Raw genomic sequence first — 23,808 nt, forward strand, 5'->3', positions numbered from 1 at the left:
GACTAATGTACTAAATAATATACAGATGCATTCATTCTCTCCATGCTGAAAAAGATGGGCCAATCATCGAGAGACAACTTGTGATCCATACGGGACCCACAAAGCAGACATAGCTGCTTACAACTTTGGGAGTAATCAAAGTATGAAGTCCTTTTTTATTAGATGAATACAAAGGTTTCTACTTTCTAGACTGTATTGAGTTTTTGCCACTTCCCATGATATTTTCTCAAGTTGTTTCTGGGACAAAATGTTCAAAGAGTTGAATTAAGATTTATGTTTTAGATCACTTGGCTTTAAGAGTTCTAATAAAATTATAATTCCTAGTAAATTATACAGAACTAAGTAGACTGATAATTATTAGAAAATTAGGAGAAATATAATGTTAAATGTTTTCTTTAACCTTTCTTAGAAAAAGAAGAAGAAATAAATAATAATAATAATAATAATAATAATAATAATCATGTGTAAGATGAAATTTAAAAGGAATTAAAAATTAGCCTTATATTTTTTTACGTGTTGAAAGAACGAGTTGATCGATTCCATATATCGATGATCGATCTATCGAGAGAGTTTGTGAACGTATACATATCATAACTGTTATCAAGACAACAGGAAGAGAACGGCAGAAGGATGAAGATAAGAGGGAGCACAGAGACACGTTGTGATCAGAGGATCACCATCCATGGAGGTCTCCCACCCCGTGACCTCGAGAATCTGTGAGAAGATTTGGTTCATTTAATACGAAAGGCAAGAATGGACTGGTGAGAGTGGGAAGTAGCCATTCCTTGTGAGCCACTCGGTTGCGTCTCATCTCATCGCTTCACTGCTGCTCCTGAGAAAGATGACAAGATGAAAGAATAGCTGACGGAACGGAGAGTGGGGTCTCCAACCACGCGGCAGGCAAGAAGAAATCGTCTTGTTCTGATCGATAGAGGTTGCCATCGACCCTTGTCTTGGACTGATCATAGCTAAGAGCTCGACAGAAGATACATAAATACATCTCTTTTCTGCTTTGTACAAGAAGAATTATTATTATTTTGTGTGTCATTGATCAGATAAAGATCTCCTGTATGATGTATGAATTTGACAATTTGATCCACAGCTCACATCATTCATTAAAAATCTCCATTGTTTATACTAAAAAAAAAAATATGTTTGATTACGGTGATGGAGACCAGTTAGCAACCGAGTATGCTGACTCTTAGAAGGGATCCACTACTGTAAGATGAGCAAATGCGTTTGGATTAATTTTACCCTTACCAAGTGGTGATTTTTTCTTTTATATCTCAATTATGCACACATTATAAAGAAAATGAACTTACAACAATAATAATAGCAGCTCCAGATGATGTTTCTACCTGTAACAATGTTTCCACTTGCCATCAAAGTCTCATGCAGATGTCAAATGGAGTCAAGTTGGTACAAACACCTTGAAACGATGAACAACAGATGCCTCACAAAAACTGATTCCAGCAACCCTCTTTTAATGCAAGAAGCTTTGCCTTTTCAATGGATTCATCACTTGAGATCTGATCAACACCATGTGAAAAAGTAAAACAAGAGAGACATTTTGTATGCTGTAGTAAAGATTAAATGATACAAAATCCGTCAGAATGCATGACTCCAGTTCTGAACTTTAAGGATGCAATGACACCAATGAATTGGATGGGCACCCTAAAGAGTATGTCTAATTCTTACGTTAAGCTTCAGGCACCACAAAACATGTCGGTAGTTGTAAGAATCGACAGACTCGTCCGACGCGAGAGAGAGAAGTGAACATTGAGCTTCGTACGACGCGAGCGAGCGAGCGAGAGAGAGCGTCCGATCATCGAAGTCTCCAACGGTGGCCACAATGCCATGGCCCAGCTGTGTCTCACACCGCAACAGTGCCCACGCAGAGTTCCCCCGTTATTTTCGTCTGCATGCAAGCATGAACGGGAAGACACTGTTTGCTCTTCATTTGAGCCATAGGAAGAAAAGAACCACACGAGCAAAAAGGATTATTACATCGAAGAGAACAGCAAAATGGCTTTGTCGAAGACTTCCAACTATTCGACATCACCAAAACAAAGTTCGTAGATGCACCACAGACCAACAAAGCCCACTTGCTGCTGTAGATAGTAGACATCACACAGGCACTTCCGAAACTTGTCTACTTGTACACCGCCACAATCGAAAGCAAGCATGTCAACGTTCTTGATTGAGCCTTGCCGCTGCAACCATCGAAGCACCAACCCCGCCCGGATGCGCTCGCATCTCAGGGTTGTTCCGCATCTCCGCCACCACCACTCTCTCTGCGTCCTCCCTCGTTGCTTCTTTGTCCATCGCCATCCACACCGACGCATCCTGCCACAAGAACACAGCGAAACACGTATGCGTCAAGTTTGATAAGGTGACCAAGTGCACGCACCGAGTCTCGTTAGATCATATTACCGCCACAACGTCCCCCAGCTTGGTCTTCTCGTCGTCGCGATACTTCAGTGCGTTGGCAGCAGCAGCCGCCTGCGCGGCGGCGGCAACACCGCCCGGTGTGACGGCGTTCGCGCCTGCTGCGGTCGCCTCGGCAGCTTGGATCGCAGCAGCGTCGCTTGCGTCGACCGGCTTGTTACCAGCCGTCGTTGCGGCCGCCTCTAGCGCCTCTCCGATCGACACCTTGTCAGTCCACATTACCACGGCGACGCCACCTGCCTCGTCAGCACCACCTCCCGCCGCCGTGTTGAAAAAGTACTGGCCCACCGCCTGATGCCGCCAAGATTAGAAGAAAATGCATGATTTTCTGAAGGGATCCGTCAAAAGCCGTGACGTATGGTTGTGTGCATACCTGACCGGCGACGAACTCGGTCACGAGGCGTTGGCCCGGGCAGCCGGGGACGTCGGTCTGGGTGACGGACACGCCCTGGCGGCCGGGGGTATCGCTGAACTGCTCATGGCCGACGAGGCCACACTGCTCGTTCCACATGGCGGCCGATTCCATGACAGAGGCCGCGCCGCCCTGGGGGGTCTGGCCCAGCGCTCTGTTCTCAGCCGACTGCATCATGGCCGCGTCCCTCGGGGAGATTGCCTCGCCGGCGAGGCTCCCCGACACCGCAAACACATCGCCGTACCTTATCGGCTGCTCCTGTCCCCGAACAGGCCTCGTAGGTTGGTTCTGGCTCATGGTTCCCTGCCGTACGGAAGGGTCGCGCTATCAGTGAAACCTGTGGCGGCTGCGACCGCAATTATATGGACGACAAGGAAGATAGAGAAGCGCAGGAGATCGGCACGTTACGGGTGAGTTCGCACTCGTGGCGGAACGAAGGGCAACGGATGGTGGTAACATGAAACGTGGCAAGGTTTGGAAAATGGATGTCGGTGGGCGAACCTGTCCTTGCATGCATCCTCGGCGCGTCGAGCGGTGGCCGATCAACGAGGAAGCAGGAACTCGGCGGTGTTCGAACGGGTCCTAGTCGGATCGCACATGGGGTTAACCCGAATCCGATACAAGCTGGATTGGATACGAGCTGCTATTCTTTGTTAGAGCTAGCCCCAGGATATTTACCAAAGGATAATTTTGGCAACACAACAAGATAATAAAGCGGAAAGAATAAAGCGACAAAAACAAACAAAACACCAGAACACCAGATATACGTGGTTCGGTCAATTGACTTTGACCTACATCCACGGAAGAAAGAGGAGCAAATTACTACTATAAAAGAGGGACACTTACAAATGCCTTAGGAAATGTTCCTAGGTCATAAAACACCTTCAGCTTCCTAAACAAGAAGACTCCAAACCATAAGCAGGTTTTCTTGTGATGCCTGCTGTACTTCTTGTGGTGTCTGTGGTACTTCTCGTGGTGTGTCTAACATCAAAGCTCAGGCCCTTATTTATAGTTCCAAGACGAGACAACAAGTCTGATTTTCCCGATGTGGGACTATGGGACTTGCCAAACTAACAAATCTCCACCTTGGCATGTCCCAACAAAACTTGCTCCACCTTCTTCACAAAAGCCCCAACGGGCAATCACCAACAATGAACACCAACCAAGTCCAAGCACTGCTTGAACTTGTAAACCGGAAGAGGCTTCATAAGCATATCAACTGGATTGTCCTTCGTATGAATTTTCTGAACAAGGACTTTTCCCTCAGCAATCAACCACTTAGCGGAATTATCACAAGAAACTGCATCTGAATAGGAAGTAGGCTCACCAACTTCACTTGTTTCTTCTGCAACAGACAAAGCATATGCAACCAAATTTGCATATCTTTGTGGTGGTCGAATTTCTCTCCGTGGTCTATCCTTGGCTATGGAATATTGTTCTTCCTCTGGATCATCTGCATCAGTAGGCTCGGGACCACCTACTGGCATTCTTTGAGTAGAAGAGTTCGACTTAAAGGAATCTGAACTACCAATCTCAAGCTCCACCTGCTTCTGCGCACTATCATTTGTACAACTAGTAGATTCCTCTTTAGAAGATAGCATAGATAATTCATCAAAAGTAACATCTCTACTGATTATAAATTTTGGGGATTTGGGATCAGGACACCATAATCTGTATCCTTTCACCCCAGAAGCATACCCAAGGAAAATACACTTTTTAGCCCGAGGCTCTAATTTTCCTTCATTTACATGCATGTATGCTGGGCACCCAAAAATTTTAAAATCAGAATAATCAGCAGGAGTACCTGACCAAACTTCCTCTGGAGTTTTAAAGTTAAGTGCTGCAGAAGGAACGCGGTTGACAACGTAACAGGCCATATTAATCGCCTCTGCCCAAAAGTCTTTTGTCAACCCTGCATTTGAGATCATACACCTCGCTCTCTCCAAGAGTGTTCTATTCATACGTTCTGCCACACCATTTTGCTGAGGTGTCATCCTAACAGTGCGATGCCGAACGATTCCTTCATTTTTGCAGAATTCTTCAAAGTCACCTTCACAAAATTCCATGCCATTATCTGTTCGAAGCCGCTTAATCTGTTTACATGTTTGCTTCTCAATCAAAACCTTCCATTGTTTAAAGGTTAGAAAAACATCATTTTTATGCTTCAGAAAATAAACCCAAACTTTCCTGGAATAATCATCAATGAAAGTCAACATATACCTGGCACCACCCTTAGACTGAACTTGAGCTGGACCCCAAAGGTCTGAATGAATATAGTCAAGAGTACCTTTCGTTTTGTGAACTGCCGGTGAATTGAAGCTGACTCTTTTCTGCTTTCCAAAAATGCAGTGTTCACAAAAGTCCAGTGGCCCAGTACTCTGTCCGCAAAGTAGACCTCTTTTGCTCAATATGCTCAAACCTTTTTCGCTCATATGACCCAAACGCATATGCCATAATTTGGTGATGTCAGAATCAGACAATGATGATGACGAAACTGCAACTGAACCTGTGACAGTAGTTCCCTGCAGAATATACAAGCTACCAGACCTACAAGCTTTCATAACAATAAGGGCACTTCTAGAAACTTTCATAACTCCACCTTCAGCTGTGTATTTACACCCAAGGGCCTCTAGGGTGCCTAAAGAGATGAGATTCTTTTTCAAATCAGGAACATGTCTAACATTAGTGAGCGTCCTCACAATACCATCATGCATTTTAATTCGGATTGTTCCTCTACCAACAACATCACATGCGGCATTATTGCCCATCAAAACAATTCCACCATTACAAGATTCATATGTGGAAAACAAATCCCTATTGGGACACATGTGATAAGAACAACCTGAATCTAAAATCCATTCATTTTTAGACTTTGTCCTGTCATCAATAGCAAAGAAAATATTTCCAAAATTCTCATCAGATGCTACACTAGCTTCAGCGGATTTAATAGTTTTCTCAACAAATTTTTCCTTTTGCTTTAATTTATTTTTCAATTTAAAGCAATCAGATTTAATGTGCCCCATTTTATGACAATATCTGCATTCCAAATTTCTATGTCTGGATTTAGATCTAGATTTAGATCTACTACTGTCGAATTCTCTTTTATCCATTCTCCCCCTAACAACCAGACCCTCAGCCTGATTCTCTCTACTTTCCCCAGTGATATTCTTGTCTATCTGCTCCTTAGATTTCAGTGCAGATTTAATTTCTTGATACGAAACTGTTTCTTTTCCATAAATCAAAGTATCACGGAAATGCTTAAAAGATTGGGGAAGAGAACACAAGAGCAACAAAGCCTTATCCTCATCATCAATTTTTGCATCTATATTCTCTAAATCCATAACCAAAGAATCAAACTTATCAAGATGCGAGAGTATAGATGTACCTTCAACCATCCGAAGCATATACAGACTCTGCTTCAAGTAGAGACGATTCTCCACTGTCCTCTTCATGTACAAGGCTTTAAGTTTGTCCCACATGCTCTTAGCCGTAGTCTCCGTAGCTACCTCCCGTAAAACCTCATCAGAGAGATTTAGAATGATGCTGGATCGGGCCTTCTTATCCATACCCGCAAGATCTTCTTTTGACGTACCATCTGGAATGTTCTCAGCACCATGAAGTGCCAAATCAACTCCGTCTTGAACCAGAATGGCCTCCATCTTGAGTTGCCACATGCCGAAGTTGACATTTCTATCGAATTTCTCGACAACGATCTTTGATATTGTCATTGTTGCCAAAAGATCCCAGAACCAGGCTCTAATACCAGTTTGTTAGAGCTAGCCCCAGGATATTTACCAAAGGATAATTTTGGCAACACAACAAGATAATAAAGCGGAAAGAATAAAGCGACAAGAACAAACAAAACACCAGAACACCAGATATACGTGGTTCGGTCAATTGACTTTGACCTACATCCACGGAAGAAAGAGGAGCAAATTACTACTATAAAAGAGGGACACTTACAAATGCCTTAGGAAATGTTCCTAGGCCATAAAACACCTTCAGCTTCCTAAACAAGAAGACTCCAAACCATAAGCAGGTTTTCTTGTGATGCCTGCTGTACTTCTTGTGGTGTCTGTGGTACTTCTCGTGGTGTGTCTAACATCAAAGCTCAGGCCCTTATTTATAGTTCCAAGACGAGACAACAAGTCTGATTTTCCCGATGTGGGACTATGGGACTTGCCAAACTAACATTCTTAACAAATTTATTCTTATAAATATATAGTAATTCTTTCTCATTACTAAAGTACTTTTTTTTAATGTTGAGCGGAATGTTGTCAAATGAAAGATATGTTCCACTCGAAAATGTTTAAACTATCGATGGTATTGACGTTAGGGGAAGATGCTGATGATTGACTTGTGTTATGAGCCTTTCGAACGTTGATCAAGTGAAATCCTAAATATAATAGGATAATCATAACTTGGTTCACCTTTTATATTCAATCCTTCGTACATACTATCAATTGGTGGAATATTCGAACTAGGAAAATATTTTTTGATCATTCTATATTTGATAGATATTAATCAAAGTCTTCTGATTGAAGAAAAATAATTTTCTTATTATTGTTATTAAAAATAAATGATCTGCCTTCCTGATATGAATCTTTTAAAGAAATGAGATTAATTAATTTACCTGTAAATCTTATCTTCTGAAATATAGATTTCGTGACAAGCTCCTCCCACAATTTCTGCCATCCATCAGAACAGGAGGTGGCAAAGAGGGATAAGATAATTACCAGTGGAAATTATAAAAAAAGGGAAAGACCAAATTCCAAGTTGAATTCTTATTACAATAGATCTGTAAATATAAAAGCCCCAGGTAATTAATTACATAAACATCTACGAAATTGCTGTCTCTCTCTCATCTTCGCTTGCTCGGAGGACGCTCGTGGCCGCGTTCACGTTCCCTACCACCACGTTCATGAGGCCCGCGCTCGCGCTCGCGCTCCCGCTCCCGCTCCCGAGAACGCCTGGATGTCCGGGGAGCCTCTTCCTCCCGGTCCGCCGCCGCGTCCCTTCTCGACGACGACGACGAAGGCCTCCGCTTGAAGTGGTACTCCTCCTCGCTCGACTCAAGATCGTGCCCGCCGCTCCCCCTCCTCGCGCTCACCGACGAGCTCTTCCCGCCCTTGGGCTCGTCGCGGTGCCCCTCGGACCCGACCTTGCGTCCCGCCGGCTCCTTCAGCCCGTTCCTCGGTGCGAGCTCAGACGACGAGGACTTCCTCTTCTTACTCGCCCCCTCCCCTGGGTCCGGGAAGCTGATGCGGGAGAAGACGCTGCCCTTCTGCTTCCGCTCCGCCTTGGCGGCCTCGGCGGCTGCGTCGGAGGGCGCCTCGTCGTGGTCCTCCGCGGCTTTCCTCTTTCTGGGCCGTGGTGGCGAGTGCCGGGCGGAGTCGCGGGCCGGTCCATGGCGGCCCACGCTTGCGGACCTCTCGGACCGGTCCCGTTCCCGATCCAACCGGTCCGCTTGGAACATCGGCCTCTGCAATCACGAGGAGAAAATAATCATTTCAAGAAAGAAGAAAACAAGGTTGCATTTCAAGCAAAAAGAATCACAAATGTGCCACCAACGTGGCAAAAGTCACTTTGGCCCTTCACAATCTCTATTATTATCAAACATAGTCAAATCAATATCGCCGAGTCAACTGCCCAAAATGTACGGGTGGTCCCACGTGATCGGGAACAGTTGTCCATTTTGTCCCTTACCGAAGTGGGCCCTCGAGAATCATCACCCTCATATGCTGATTTGACCACCAATGTGCGTGCGACAATGAGGCCATGACAGTCTCACCATCCTCATTACGGTGGTTGCCCCTTGTGGTTATCCATTAACTGAGATGTTGACTTACTGGCGAACTCATAGAATGTGTTGAATGGCAATGAAAAGAATCACAAAAAAAAATACCGCTATCTGGCAAGGAAAATAACTAACGGGCGGCCGGGCTACGTCCGCCTGGTGATCGACGATGCAGATACAACCACTGAGGCAATGGGCCTGACCATATCGACCATGAAATGAGCCCCGATCGCTCGTGGTAGATTTCGCTTCAAGAGGGCCACGTGCATGAAAAACCACTTGCCAACATGAAGTGCAGCCGTTCTTTGTTTGCCTATCTTTTTATATCTAATGCAGCTACGTTGATAAAAGCCGAAACTACAAGTACGAGCAAGCAAATGAATCAACAAAAAAGGACATACGGGCTTTGGTCTCATAGAAGAAGCATCATTAACGCTGCTCGATTCCCTCCTTGAGTCCCGATCCTTGGAATGCTCCCGATCCCTGCGTTCGTTCATTCAACAGGAGCTTCAGCAATCAAAGCTAACAAAAGCCGATCCATAGGCAAACAGGATCTTGCAACTGGATTTCAAAGTGATAAATCTTCATCATCGTGGAAAACAGGCGCATGGAACATGAAAAGATAATGGGGCACTGCACGATAACAAAATGCTCAAGATGCCAAAAGGGAGCACAACATCAAAACAGTAACACTAAAAACATGAATCTTACAGAACAGCACCTTAAACATTATATGATTACTTTTGTTCCCAACAACAAAGCACGCACAGATGACAGAGATTTGGCTAATCTGAAAATAGATGTCAGGCATGACACATTCATTAGGACATTTTCTGGGGACAGAATCAAAGATTGGAGTAACAAAACGCTTGTACCAGAGTCGTATGTGTATAAAGGAGCACAGGGTACTTGGTGCCAAGAGTCCAAATTAGGTAAAACAAATTGGAGCAGATTTGGATGATGAGATTAGGAATTCAATTAACATCAAGTTCAACACCAAGCAAGGCACCCAATCATTAGAATAGGTTGATTTGGATGTGCCAAGAGTTCAACAGACACCAACAAGCCTGAGTTTCAGCCTTGATTGGAATACATAGGTGAAACTCAAACAGAACCAAGAGGACAAAAAGGAGAAAATATATCTCCTATAGGTATCATAGCATAAGATCAATATGATGACCAATGACAATGCCAAGTTTATCAAGGAACTGGAATGAGTTTAACTACAAAAAAGATTCTCATTGCAAATAGGAAAGAATTTAAGACTATCCAAAATTATGCATGTCATCAGCATTTTGACTGGTTCATCTATGTTCCAGTCCTCAGATTTATCATATGGTTAAAAGACAAAATTTTAATTAAATACAACAGTGATATAAACCCAGGCCAGAACTCAGCAACAGAATTGCAATGGCTTTTCTCTCCATTATTAAATGTAAAGAGTTGGTCAAAATACCTAAGGAACAGGCATATCTGGAACCTAGTTGAATTTAACCAATTTAAGTTGTGTTACAGGCTTAAGCTAGGAATAAGCAAGCTAAGACTCATTTAACCAATTTCTAAGCGTTACAGGCTTAATATACAAAAGGCAACTTCAGACCAAGGAAAGCACCCAAAAAAGACCTCTAAAAGCCCCCTCACCAACAGAACAAGATAATCATAAAATTCACTACCTATGAATCAAAATCAGCATCTTGTACATAAACCAACAACCTATAGAATAGAACCATAGACCCAACAACATTAGTCGATCAACTATACTTCATGCTTAATGATGGTGATAAACTTCTGCTTACACTTGAAGGCCAAATTTTTGTTATGAAATCCACTACATGCTGTAATCTATATTTTGCATGTATTGGTGTATGTGTCATTTACTTGGCAAAACTCACCAATATAAACCATATTCATCTTGACTATCAGGATACTCAACCCCTCTTTATTATAGTTCCGGACTTCACACTTAATACACAAAAATCATAAAAAATCATGAGTACAATCATACAATAATGAGCATATGCCATACACATTAAAAGCACATTCGTGTTCCAAATGAAAATTTTGCTAGATTCATAGCTATCAGAGCATATCAAGGAAAAAATCAAGATGGATTCATCAAATAAGGACCTTCACAAATTACTCAGGTTCTAACCACAACAACACAGTGGACAGATGTTAAACAAGTAAGCAATCAATGAACAGCAGATACTAGGCAATGCAATTACCTTTGACTAAATCGCTCCATTTCACGCTTGCGCCTCAGATCAGCCTTTCTTGCATCGAAGTCATCTCTGCTCATACCTGGAGGCCCCTGCTTCATGCCCATACTGCCCATCCCTAACTCAGATAGGTCCCTGTAGAAGGTACTAACTTTGTCAACAATCCATATATATCTGCTGCTAACAAACTGCAAAGTACAACAGATATAGTAGAAACAAACAAGATATGAAAATAAACTATTAAATGAACAAACTAGAAGCACATGGACAGATAATGATTTACAAATCAAACCATGCATCATACCTAGTCTAACCCACTCAAAGCATAAAACCTTATCAGAATAGCTAAAGCAAAAGTCAGCTGGTAATTGTTTCGTTAAGCATCTGACTGTCTATCAGTGACATACCTTGGAACTGCAGGCATCATAAAACCTTGCGCAGCAAATGGATCCTGCGGAAAAATCCCCCCACCAAAAGGAACATCAAAAGGACCTGGTGCATATCCCATAAATGGCATTGGACCACCAAAAGGTGCCATGTAGCCATCAACACCCAATGGCATACCGCCAGCCCAGTATGGATTGTAGCCTGAAGCAGCCACAGGCATGCCAAAATTTTCAGCTCCAGGATCCTGGTAGGCTCTCCATTGCATGTCACCAGCTGCATTTTAGAGAAAGGCAGGAGAAAGGCAAAACAATTCAGCATGGTGCTTGATTTACCTACTAGTACAGGAAGTAATCATCTGAAACTGCATTATATTTCAAGCTATGACTCAAGTAACCACAGTTGCTAGGGTGATGAACAAACCAGTGCCAGGGAGACGGGCCTTTTTCTTCTTCTTTTTCTTCCCTGTAGAAAAGAACTATTAATATAAAATATTCTAGAAGAAAAAAAGGTTAAGTATAAAAACAATAAATCAAAATAATATCATTCTCTCATACAAACCCCTGTTGTCCAACCTATCTCTAGATAGTATTCATACATGAACTATGGACCTATAACTTAAAAGAAAAGGAAGATCTTCTAATAACACATATTCCTATATATTGTTTCTAACACACACACACACACACACACAAGTAAATTAACCTCTGGAACTGGAAAAAAAAAACCACAAAATCTGATCTATTCTCTCAAAATGATGCTCTACCACCTACCTCAACGGCCGATCAGTAAAACGAATGTGACATTGCAAACACACACTATCTTACCTAGGTCTCCAGCAAGATGCTTTTCTTGTTGGACATCTTCAGGCACTGGAGCACTCTCAGGTGACTTTGGTCCCTTACTCAAAGGCTCTGGGGTTGCTTCAGATACATTAGTATTTATGGCAGATTTCTTATCCAAAGAGTTCATCTCATTGTTTGAATCCTTGGTTTCACATGGAACTTCACCTTCTTTCTTATGAGAAGGTTGCTCCATCGTAGGCTGCTTAGGTTCATCTCTGGAAGCAACAGAAAGGGTAGGAGATGGAATTTTTGGCTGTAAAGGACGAGCTGATTCCATATCTGAAAAGGATGATGGTTAAAGCTACTAATAGAAAGAACAAAATCAGAGCATAAATCAAAGGAAAAAATGTGTTCATACCTTGGACCTGTACCATACTTCCAGCATTTTCTGTACTACTAGTTGCTGATTCTAAAATCCGACTTATTGTTTCCCTGAGTGTTTTATTGGGAAGAAGGTCATCCGCCAATATGTTTGTTGCCCCACACACACACATCAGCTTTGTAATTATGTAGTCTCTAATGCCTGATAGCAAAATCAAAGAAACAACTCCTGACATATTAGGAGCAAAAGAAAAGAAAAATGAAAGCTCAATGTTATATCATCACTTATAGTTTTCCGCAATTCAAAAATTGAACACACTGAACAAATACATTTACCAAGTAATATCTCTACCAATAACTATAGCACAAAAAAGCAACATGCACAAACAGTGAGACTTACATTTATCACAAAAACTCCTGAAACAACACTTGCTAGTTAGCACAGCATCTTTCATCACCTCTTTACATAAAGGGCAACGCAATTCTGGTGGAAGATCACTGACGGAACGAGTGGTTGGCAACCCCTCAATTTCTTTCTCAAATGCAGCCCTATATGATACAATAAAGATTATATGAAAGTTGTACAAAATAATCTGTTCAACAACTACTGCACAAAAAAAAAAAAAAACCTACTCGTTTGGCTTCAAAACAGCAACTGCACCACTTGGCAATGCATAGGAGCCATCAGGAGTCGCCATCAACATTGATTTTGGAATTCCAGTAGGAGGTTTCACCCTTTTGATGTCATAGTTAGGGTCTCCATTTGTGGGGCAATGCTGGATAAAGTGGCCTAAACAGTAACGTTCACCGGGTATATTAGTTTTTTCCTAAATAAATTGCAAGAGAAAAATACAGGGAATTACGAGACAACAAATATATGTTGTACCAGGCACTTTGCATCTATGACAGACATAGCCTGCTGGGGGTGTCTTACGTTCAAGCATACCTCGCCCTGCATTTTGCCAGAAACAAATAAATTTCAGGTCCAAGATAATCTAACTATGCAAACTATAATTTAAGATGCAACTGCCATGAGTAACTGACTGTCTTCTCTATACCAAACACGGTATGTTATAAAAGACACTCTTAGCATGTTCGGTACATGGCAGTCTGCGTCCTCATTCAAATATACATGCATTCTTGAACTAATGGTCAAACCAAACTCTCTTTCATGGCAGAAAAAGATGATAATCAGAGAATTACCAAAACCACGACCACCCATCATCCTGCCACCAATCCCCCTCCCGAAACCTCTTCCAGCACCATAGGCATCTTGTGTTTGGCTGCAAAGTTCATCCAACTCAGTTAAAACACCAACTTATAGTATACTCATTGCTCAATGACAGTAATCATGTAACTGAAACTTTATTCTCATCTGTCCCATGGCATGCAGCTCATTTCTCACAAAACTACCGAAAAGCAAATAATAATAATAATAGAAGATCTGGTGAATATGCCTCACCGATTCCAGTCAAGAGCAGGCGTGTCGATCAAAGCCTTAATCTTGCTATCTTCATCAACCTTGTTGGCAGGAGAAGTATCTATAACAGGATTACTCGATTGGGCAGGATTAACTTCAGGAATGGCATATAGATCATTCCCAAATTCATCCCATTCAAATTCTTCGGGCTGCAAAATTTAACATTGTGTTATTATCTATTTTTGTCATGCCAAAACTTTAAATCCATCAACCATGCAGAATAAAAGCTACTAGTTGTCGTATTATGTCAAAAAGAAGTATCCTAATGGATCTGCCAGATGTCAAGCTTACATATTTGGTAGTAGAAGAAGCATCAACCAACAAGCTACTAGATGGTGGAAGATCCTCTACTTTATCCTCTACAATTTTCATCCTGTAGTCAAACATATACTTTCTATCTCAGATTTATATACAAAGCAATACTCAAACTTCATGTCAAGTCTGATGCAGATAAACCTGCAAGTTTCTACTGTCACTGCAACATTGCCACTAAAATCACAATCTGTTGGCTACATTGCAGAGTAAATACTAAGAAAAAAGACTATTAAATATTGAAGATTCAAGGTCTGAGATAGTACTCATTTCTTTCAGTGACAATAGGCTTCCGTGGCTGTCCTGGAACCCGACGAATCAAAACCGATGTGTTTTTGGGTATCATAGCTCCTTCATCTACATATTCTGAAACCGAAAAGGGAAGAGCAGAGAGTCTATAAATTCCAGAGAATTTGTTCAACCCTTATTCACCCAGAAAAGTAATCCAAGAGAAATTTATTCCTTATGATTAACTAAAACTGGGCATAGATCCTCAGACCATTCACACTTAGCACCTAGACATTAATGTTCCTTAAATTGAGGGAAGCATAACTCGTCCTAGTGTAAATTATTAATTGCCAATTATGAAAATAATGGTTTGCTAGTAAACCAGACTGCAGCATAATTTACTCTAGAGAAAAAACCAACCTTCATTAGTCTGTGCATTAGAGATCATGAGGTCGAAATCGGTGCCTTTTCCAAATAGCTTGGTTTCAAAAATTCTTTCTTTCAAATTGGCAACAGATATAAATTGCCCCTCAATGGGAATAGAATCGTAATCTTTGGCACTTTTAAACTTATAATACACAGCCATTATTTTTTTTTCTCTTTTCTTCTCTCTGTCCCAATTTCAAGCAAGATAAACCACAAACAACAAAACTGTTGCCCTAAAAATAAGTCGCAAACTGCTTAAAGGCCAAAAGAATAAAAGCAGGCCTCGTATTAAGCTAGAACAACAGAAATCATGAACTTGTATACAGATGATTCATTCCTTCCTGAGGCTGTGGGACACGCTCTGTTCTTCGATCAAGACCACAATTCTCCAAGAGAGATCGAGAAAGTATCAAAAACAGCAGCAGAAGAACTCCTTTGGACGATCAGGCGAAAGATCGGTTGAAGCAGCAAAAACCAACGATCCGCAGCAAGACGGCTTGAAAAACTCCAAATCGGGTCCTCCGAGGCGCAATTTCCACCGATCGCTGCAGCGGGACAAGCCTCGATGAACGAAAGCCTCTTCACCCAAAGGAGTTACCGCCTCACCAGAATCTCGCCACGGCAGGAGGCTCCCTGGAACCGATAAGGTCAAAGCCCCACGAAGCGAGGGCCGATCCGAACGATCCAAGCTGCGAGCTCCCCGGATTTGGAATTCCTCCAAATCGAGCGGCGATGGAACCCTAGGTCGATACGGATGAGGGCGAATCCGCCAAGAAATCGCGGCGTGTGCCTTCGACGCCTGGAATCGGATCGATATGGTGTAGGATAAGGGTGGCGAGAGGGTTTCAGATGGATTTAGGGTTTCAAGGACGGCTAATTTGGGGCTCCGCGAGGAGAAAGGGGAAGGGAGAGTTCCTCCTTTCCTTCTTTACGAAGGGATCGAAAAGGAAACTGCTCGTTAAACGTTAGGATTTGGGGGGTTTATATGGAGAGGCGGACAACCATTCTATGTGCTCCGGTTGATGTGGGGCCCCAAAGGTGGAAACTGGCACGTGAGACGGGTCCCGCACAAGGGGCCGCGTCCACCCAATCGTCGACGATCCCAGCTAATCTACTCGATCGGGGTGGTGAACAATTGGGTCGAGGAAAACCATTTAAATGCTACCAACGTGAGCCTTGAGATCATACATTAATTCTTTTACTTTTTCTTTAACAATATACGATTAAATTTTCTTATTAATTAACGAGTTTAATTTTAGATTGGTTGAATACAAATTAGTAATCAATTTTATCATTTTCATGATTAATATTTTGTTTATATCATTAATAATATTGTATTATTTAAATACTGATTAATGTTATGATTGTCGATGTTTTTCTTGACCTTAAAACGTTAATAATCGAATTGTTGTAATATGAAACCACAAGTTTCATAATTCGTTTTCTTTCACCATGATTTTATCTTATAGTTAAAATTAAAATAGGTTCATTCAATATTTATGCATGCACGCACGAAAATAATATCTAATCGTCTATTTGGATTTATTCACGACTACAAACTGCACGATCAAATTTTGTGTACTTTGATTTTTTTTTATTCAACTTCATCTTTTATTTATATATATAATTATTTACATATTTTAGAGTAGCAATAGTATTTATTTTCCTATATTTTAATCTTTTATAATAAAAATACATATATTTAAAGAATCAATTGAACCTTTTGCGACTTATGTTTTCACGATATTGATGTGCATTAGCTTAAAAGTGTTGAATCTCGTATTTTGATAATTAAACCAATTGATAATTATGTTTATGTTTTAATCTACGTTTTGAGTGACGTAGAATGCTTCGATCAGAATAAGACAATTAAAGTAGGAAGAATCATGTTGTGTCGGGAGAAAACATGTCAAAAGATTGGACATCGAGCCGAAGGATCAGTCGACGTATCGACAGAAGGCTTCGAGCTGTGGATTCAGGCATCAGGCCAAGAAGAGCGGATATTGCGTCAAGGATATCGGAGTTGCGGAATCAACTGGCTGATTGGACAATAGGCCGCAAGAGAGGACGATACGTCGAAGAATCGAACGAAGCGTCGAGGGACCAATGACATGCCGGACAACTTGATTATTGCATAGTATTAATTGTATATATCACCCAAACAGTGCCCCAAGAAATTTCACCGTCGTGGCACAGTCTTCGAGGTTATGTCAGGCGGTGGTACCGTCAGTCTGGGCGGTTGTACCACCCCTAGCAGGGTGCCAGGCAGTGGTATCGCCAGCCTGGGCGATAGTACCGCCCAGCACTAGACCCCAGGCAGTGGTACTACTCAGGGCAGTGTCAGCCTCAGATTGACACTAGACGGTGGTACCACCCGAGCTCGGGGAATCTGGGATGGAAAAGTTTAGGCTCCAAGTTTGAATCAACTTGAAGCCTATAAATATCCCTCTCATCTCTGGTTAAAACACATAAGCACAGAGAGTTTAAAAGTAGAGAAACGCTGCTGCAATCTCCTTAGATTTCCCTCCTCTACTCTAAGTGTTAGAAATCTGTAAGAGAGGAGTGTGAGTGCTTATAAGGGTTGTCTCCTAAACCCGGTAAAAGGAGAAGAGGTGTGTAAAAGGTGATTGACCTTCGTCTATTGAAGTAAAGTTTCTAATGGACGTCAGTGATCTTGTCGGAGGAGGAAGCCAAAAGTGGATATAGGTCAAGATTGGCCGAACCACTCTAAATCTTGGTTTGCATTTAATTTCTGCTCTTTATCTTAACTGCAAACTGTCTTTGTTTTATATCAACTACACTTCTGCTTGCTCTCAACTTAAAAGATCTTTTTGAAATGGTTTTCATCGTAATCAGATTTCATCGTACGAAAGTCGTTTTAACCGACGAAAGTTTTTCGTTGCACTAATTCAACCCCCCCCCCTCTTAGTGAGTTCTTGATCCTAACAGAAAGACATGTAAAGGGTATCAAAACACAAGATAGGCACAAGTGCGTTGAGACACGCTAACTTGATGCTATAGGGGTATCAGATATAGAAGACACATGAGAGTATCAAGACATGTTTATTTAAACCACTTATATTGAGAGTGTTGAACATGAGAGATGTGTTAAGGGCTTCAGGAAGCAACGATATCGAGATATACCTATAGAAATCAATCACGTATAGGATGTTGGACGTAGAAAATACACGAGGGGATTGAGGCATACATACATGAAATACCTAAATAGGGGTATCAAATATAGGTGATTTGTGAGGGCCTTAGGGCGTACAGACTTAAATAACTTGTATAAAAATTATTAGATGTAGAAAACATAAGAAGACATCAAGGCATACCAATATGAATTGTTCATGTAGGGTTCGAAGGAGTCTCTCTTGTCATAAGAGTCACTTACAAAACTAGAACTAAGAGTATTCCTATCTCGACCACTTCAATAGTGAAGTTAGTTCATAAGGTTCTTATGGAAGTTTGAATGTGTTGATATGGTAGGTTGATAAGGAGAGGCTGATATGGCAACAATCATGTGGTAGTGTCAGTGCTGATATGGCAACAATCAATGTGATAGGTGATGTGGATCACTAATGTGGTAGCAGATCCATATTTCACAATGAGTTCCTTAATGTTAAACAAAACATATTTCTCATCATATAACAGAGATCAAATAAAATAGAAAGAAACTTAGACTAGATTAAGGATTTTAATCTGAATAAGAAAATGGACTAGATCAATCTATAGAATTTAACTTGAACAAGTTATAGACTATGATCAGTCATCTATAGAATTTAATTTGGATAGGAAACATGGGCTAGATTAGTTGTGGTATCGAAGGCGTTGCTTCATTATACATTGCAAAGTAAGTTGGTGGAGAGGTAGACGGAGAAGTTGTAGAGGGGTTGAGGTGTTGCTAAATTGGAGTAATAAGCCAGGATAAGTCTAGTGGGCAACTACTGATTAATGTGGAGAGAGGTGCACTTGAGGAGGTTTGAGATGTACTTTTATAAACCTAGTGATTGATAATTGTTATAGTGACTCATATTAGTGATAGAATAATATTTTGGAAATGAAAGATAGACTTAACAAAAACAATATAACATACTAAAAAGATCTTTTGAGTTTGAGAATTATAACATTGAAAAGTATTATATTTAAGGGACTACTTAATGAAGATGTAAAACTTGAATCTTAATGTTAGTTTATGTAAAGCGTAGGAGTATAATCAGAGATAACATAAATAATCTTTTAAATGATGACTGATATTTGATTATTTATGTTATTTAAATAAATAGTTAATGAAGTATATCACAGTTTGAAAGGCTAATGACTAAAAAAGTTAGTGACATAGAGGTTTAGTGTATGAGGGTGAGACTAATTCAACTATGTATTAGTTCTTTCGTTCAATAGAACCATCTAGTTTAGGTATTTGTGGTGATGACTTGAGATGTTATGTACCATGTAATAAGAGCTTAGTATTCACCCCCCTCTATTAGAGTAAACTATTTTAATGGTAGAATAGAAGAAGTTTGTAACTATTTTTCTTAAATGAGTAAAGATTATGGTAACTTTATATTTATGTTTAAAAGGCTAGAACCATGTATATTTAGTAAATAATTTATAAAAATAATATAAAATTATTAAAGAAAGTGGCTAGGGTAAGACTCCATACATTAATATAAATAATTTTAAGTGGCTTGGAATAGGATATAAAAGATATTCCAAAAGTTAGTTTATAACTTCTATTACTAAAGTAGGCATCACATTAAGTAGCAATTCTACTTGATTTGGAAGTTGGAAAGAAGTAATAAGAAATTAATTATTATTGAATGATGAATAACAAATGACTAAGATAATGATATCATACATGGATTATCATAGCAACTAAAGCGAGAGTGATTGACTAAGTAATTTGTGAAGTTGATGACCACTTATAAATGTTGTCTTTATTTTGGCTTCAGACTAAAGATGCCCTTATATTATGATCCTTTAAAAGAAACGAGTCAAGAAGAACTCAATATAAGTATTATTTTATTTATAAAATTAAGAGACAGAAATAATATTACTTTTGATATGAAGTACACACAAGAAATCATCAAGTGTAAAAGTGTTCATGTGTAATTAAGTGTGAGTGATAGGGATTTTGTTACCATCACTAATGATGATATCTTCATTACCTCGATAGTTAGTGTGAATAGATAAATTCTACAAATCAGAAGTGATACAATGGGAAGCACCAAGTCAACAATTCAATTGCTTAGATGAGTGGTTGAAGTAGTTATAATATTTGTTTGAAGCTAGTTGGGTATAGTTATAAGCTTGGGATGATATCAATAAATTTTGTTATGCCTAATTTTCTCACAATAGATGACTTTTTGTTGATTGCTATTATTAAGGTGCCAGAATTATGATAGTTGTAGTGATTATTGTTAAAGTTATTTCTTGAGTTATTTGGATTGAAGTTGCTACCATAGTTGAAGAGTTAATAGTGTAATAGAGGATAATGACTTTGTGTATTACCCATATGTCTACGAGACATCTTGTTGGTCCTTTATTGAGATTCTTGTTGTTTTGATTGCTCTTTTTTTATATTTTTTTATTGAATTAAGGTGTGATAGTTGGTCCAATCTTCCTCTTATTTCATTTCAGAAATATTTTTTAACCAATCCACTTGTTATATAATTTTTCAAATAATATTAGTAAGGCATATGCTCGAATTGCTATGGTCAATTCCTTGTATACATTTCATAGACCATTGAGAATATGAGTAATGACTTCTTTATTACTTAGGGTATAACACAATAAAGCTAAGTCATCTATAATAACTTTTAAATTATATATATAATCAATAATATGACTTTGCTTTAGTTATTTTCATTAGAGTAGATAAAAGATTTATATATGAGTGTGACAACGATCGACAAAGGGCATTTATAATTTAGACAATGCTTCTACTGTAGTATTGCATAAAAAAATTATCAGTGCTATGGAGCCCATAACTAAGGCTTGAATGATTTATAGAATAAGACGGTTTTGACATAATCATAATTTATGATTTTGATTTACCATTCAGGTTGGCTCTTTTAGTATTTAAATATTTTTGAACGGACAATTGAGAGATCCATCGATGTAGCCTAGTATATTATATCCGAAAAAAAGGTTAGTAAATTGAACTATCCAAGATGCATAGTTGCTTTCTTTGGAGAGTTTGAAAAGGCTCAAAGTTGTTGCATTTATAAAGATGAGTCCTATTGGATGAGAGAAACTATTATTCCCTGAAGTAATAATCACTATAGCATTAGTGGTGAAGAAGGAAGAATATATGATTGTTGGATGGTTGGAAGAGATGGTACGGGGAAGGGTGGGAGAAGATGGTGCTAGTCATAGGTGCCCAGCAAGTCAATCACGTGAGTGATGACACATGTGACTTGATACAGAATCTTTTTGCTTATTATATTTTGGCGTATATCACTTTATAACTATTGCATAAATGTACATATATATTGTGATGTCCTTGGATTTATGCAATGGGAATCGGATTGTGATGAGATCACGATAATGAGATCGATTCACCTTTAAACACATATCCTAAATAATCTCGGTCATAGATTACTCGAGAGGGACATCGTGATAACCGGATAGACTGGTGTGCTGTATACCCGTCCATATGATGGATGCAGCTGGTCTCATAGCTGCTCGTGTAGGGACACTAGGGATACAGTACAGGTGCTGAGAATGAGTTCACTGATTGATCCGCTTACGGAATGCTGGATGGTTGATGATGCCTTATTGTCAGACAGTGATTCCGTAGTCTTAGTGGTGTATCTGGTCCTTAGACTTGAGACACCAAGGATGTTCTGTATGAGTGCTCCACTCTTTGATACCAGACTTATAGGTTTGGCTGTCCCAGATCTAGTGCAGCTGGTCATTGGGAGTGGTAGTCGACCTTACGAGGGCTATTGAGTGTCGACAGAGGATCATCAACTCTCCGCGTCATGAGAGGAATATCTCATGTGTTCTTGCTCAGACAAATCCCTAGCCAGGGTCATTCGGGTTGAGAGAGAAAGAGTTCTCCGGGAGAATCCGATTAGAGCGAGACTTGAGTAGAAACCGTATGGGTCTGACAGCACCATGCTCGATATACAGTCTCTGGGATATTAGATGGATGAAGGACTATAGGTACATGGTAACTGAGGACAGACAGGTCCAATGGATTGGATTCCCCTGTATTGTCTGGAGACTACGGCGTAGTGGCCTAGTACGTCCGTAGTCGATGAGTCAAGTGAATTATTATAGAGATAATAATTCACTCAGTCAGAAGGAGTTCTGACAGGTATGACTCACGACCAGCTCGATATTGGGCCTAAAGGGTCGCACACATATGGTAGGCATTGCGATGAGTAGAGGTTCGGATATGAGATATCCGACGGAGCCCTTGTCTTATTGGATGCAGATTCAATACCCACTAGGGAAGGACCCATTAGGGTTTGACATAGGATCTCTATAAATAGGAGGGATTCACAGCCTCGTAGGCTAGAGTCTTTGCTTGCCTTTCCTATTCTCCTCTCCCTCTCCACCTCAGAGTAGGCCTGGAGTTTTGAGGAGCGTCGTCGTAACCCTGCTGTGTGGATCACCGCTAGAGAGGAGGACGCTTGACCTTCTTCACCCTCTCCTAAGGATCTGCAAGGAAACAGGGATATACGATCTCCCTAGGTAACACAATCTCTATGCGCAGTTTTGTGTTTTGCGGATTTTTGCGCACCAATCTTCGCACGACGACGAACATCTTTTTGGGAATCGGGGATTTTTGTTTTCTTGTTCTTCCGCTGCGCATATGATGTCGCCCCCCCATGATTTCCCAACAGTGGTATCAGAGCCAGGTTGTTCGTGCGAATGATTAGTTTTGAACTGCGTGTGTGTGTTTAGGAAGAATATTGACGTAAAAATCGTTGACGCAAAAGCGAGGAAGGGCAGCAACAGTTGCTGCCCTCGATCTGCATGCCTGCAGCCACTTGCAGCGGCAGCCGCAGCCAGGCAGCACAGCGCCGGCTCATTCGCAAGCGCTGTGCCTGCAACAGCCGGCCGGCGGTCTGCTTGTAACAGGCTTGCTGCTGGCGGGGCTGGCAGCCCACGGGCAGAGGCGCCGCAGGGCAGCGGCGCATGCCGCCGCTGCTCCCGCGGGCGAAACCCCCCCACAGGGGCGGCCGCCCGACGGTACAGCACCGTCTACGGAGGCAGCGGCGCCCGAAGGGGGCACCCACCCGTAGTGGCATCGCCGCCAGCGGGCGTGCCACCTGCAGGCGAGGGCAGTGCCCTCGCCCCGCCGCACAGGCCGTTGTCGGCAGGGTGGCGGCGGTGGCAATAGCGAAAAGGGGAAAGGGTATTAGGGTTTTCTGGGCAAAAGACAGTTTTGCCCCTCGGAATTTGAGAAATTCCAATTTCTATCTTTTTCCAAATTACAAAAATACCCTTAGGAATTGAGAAATTCCCTACATGTCCCTGATTTCAGAAAAATATTAATTAATTAAAAGGTTTAGTTGATTATTATTTTTATTATTATATAGTAGTCCTACATGATGATGATTATTTATACATGTGATGTATGATGTGTGGACGGATGATCATGGACCGTGTGATGTGTGTACTTGTGATTATTATTATTGAGGTCTACGAACCTCCATTATATTTCTCATTTATTGTTGGGCCTGCGTGCCTATGATTAAGTTGTAATCACATGAGGAGGCGCAGCGAGAGCGTGGATGCGATAGCGGGATCCACGAGACGGACGATCGTGATGCATGGAGATGCATCAAGATGTCAACGGAACCGACGAGGACGAGATGGACGATCACAGGGCATGGAGATGCACCGTTGCACATATAGATCTTGATGTAAGTGATTAGGTTTATTGGCTCGGGCCTAATCATATTAGGTTGTGGTCCATG

The 23,808-nt window shown here is 41.0% G+C and overlaps 2 protein-coding genes across 3 annotated transcripts; both read right to left on the reverse strand.

Moving 5' to 3' along the window:
- Positions 1–1,989: 1,989 nt before the first annotated feature.
- LOC103993075 (late embryogenesis abundant protein D-34) lies at positions 1,990–3,316 on the reverse strand. Its single transcript, XM_009413013.3, has 3 exons — positions 2,822–3,316; positions 2,434–2,739; positions 1,990–2,346 (listed from the first exon to the last, which is right to left on the reverse strand). Exons 1-3 carry the CDS (start codon positions 3,155–3,157, stop codon positions 2,188–2,190), a joined length of 801 nt encoding a protein of 266 aa, XP_009411288.2. The 5' UTR covers positions 3,158–3,316; the 3' UTR covers positions 1,990–2,187.
- Positions 3,317–7,584: 4,268 nt separating this feature from the next.
- LOC135618000 (E3 ubiquitin ligase PQT3-like) lies at positions 7,585–15,813 on the reverse strand. 2 transcript variants are annotated; one of them, XM_065118892.1, is made up of 16 exons: positions 14,867–15,813; positions 14,485–14,584; positions 14,198–14,279; positions 13,889–14,055; positions 13,630–13,709; positions 13,313–13,378; positions 13,060–13,216; positions 12,827–12,975; positions 12,464–12,628; positions 12,271–12,384; positions 12,088–12,174; positions 11,684–11,725; positions 11,284–11,536; positions 10,883–11,011; positions 9,059–9,140; positions 7,585–8,342 (listed from the first exon to the last, which is right to left on the reverse strand). In XM_065118892.1, the coding sequence occupies exons 1-16, from the start codon at positions 15,030–15,032 to the stop codon at positions 7,722–7,724; spliced, it is 2,460 nt and encodes an 819-aa protein (XP_064974964.1). In that variant the 5' UTR covers positions 15,033–15,813; the 3' UTR covers positions 7,585–7,721. The 2 variants fall into 2 exon arrangements, with proteins under 2 accessions (XP_064974964.1, XP_064974963.1); XM_065118891.1 differs by having other exon boundaries at positions 12,088–12,384.
- Positions 15,814–23,808: the final 7,995 nt, after the last annotated feature.

The sequence above is a fragment of the Musa acuminata genome, chromosome BXJ2-7 (assembly GCF_036884655.1).
Source record: "Musa acuminata AAA Group cultivar baxijiao chromosome BXJ2-7, Cavendish_Baxijiao_AAA, whole genome shotgun sequence".
Classification (NCBI taxonomy): Eukaryota; Viridiplantae; Streptophyta; class Magnoliopsida; order Zingiberales; family Musaceae; genus Musa; species Musa acuminata.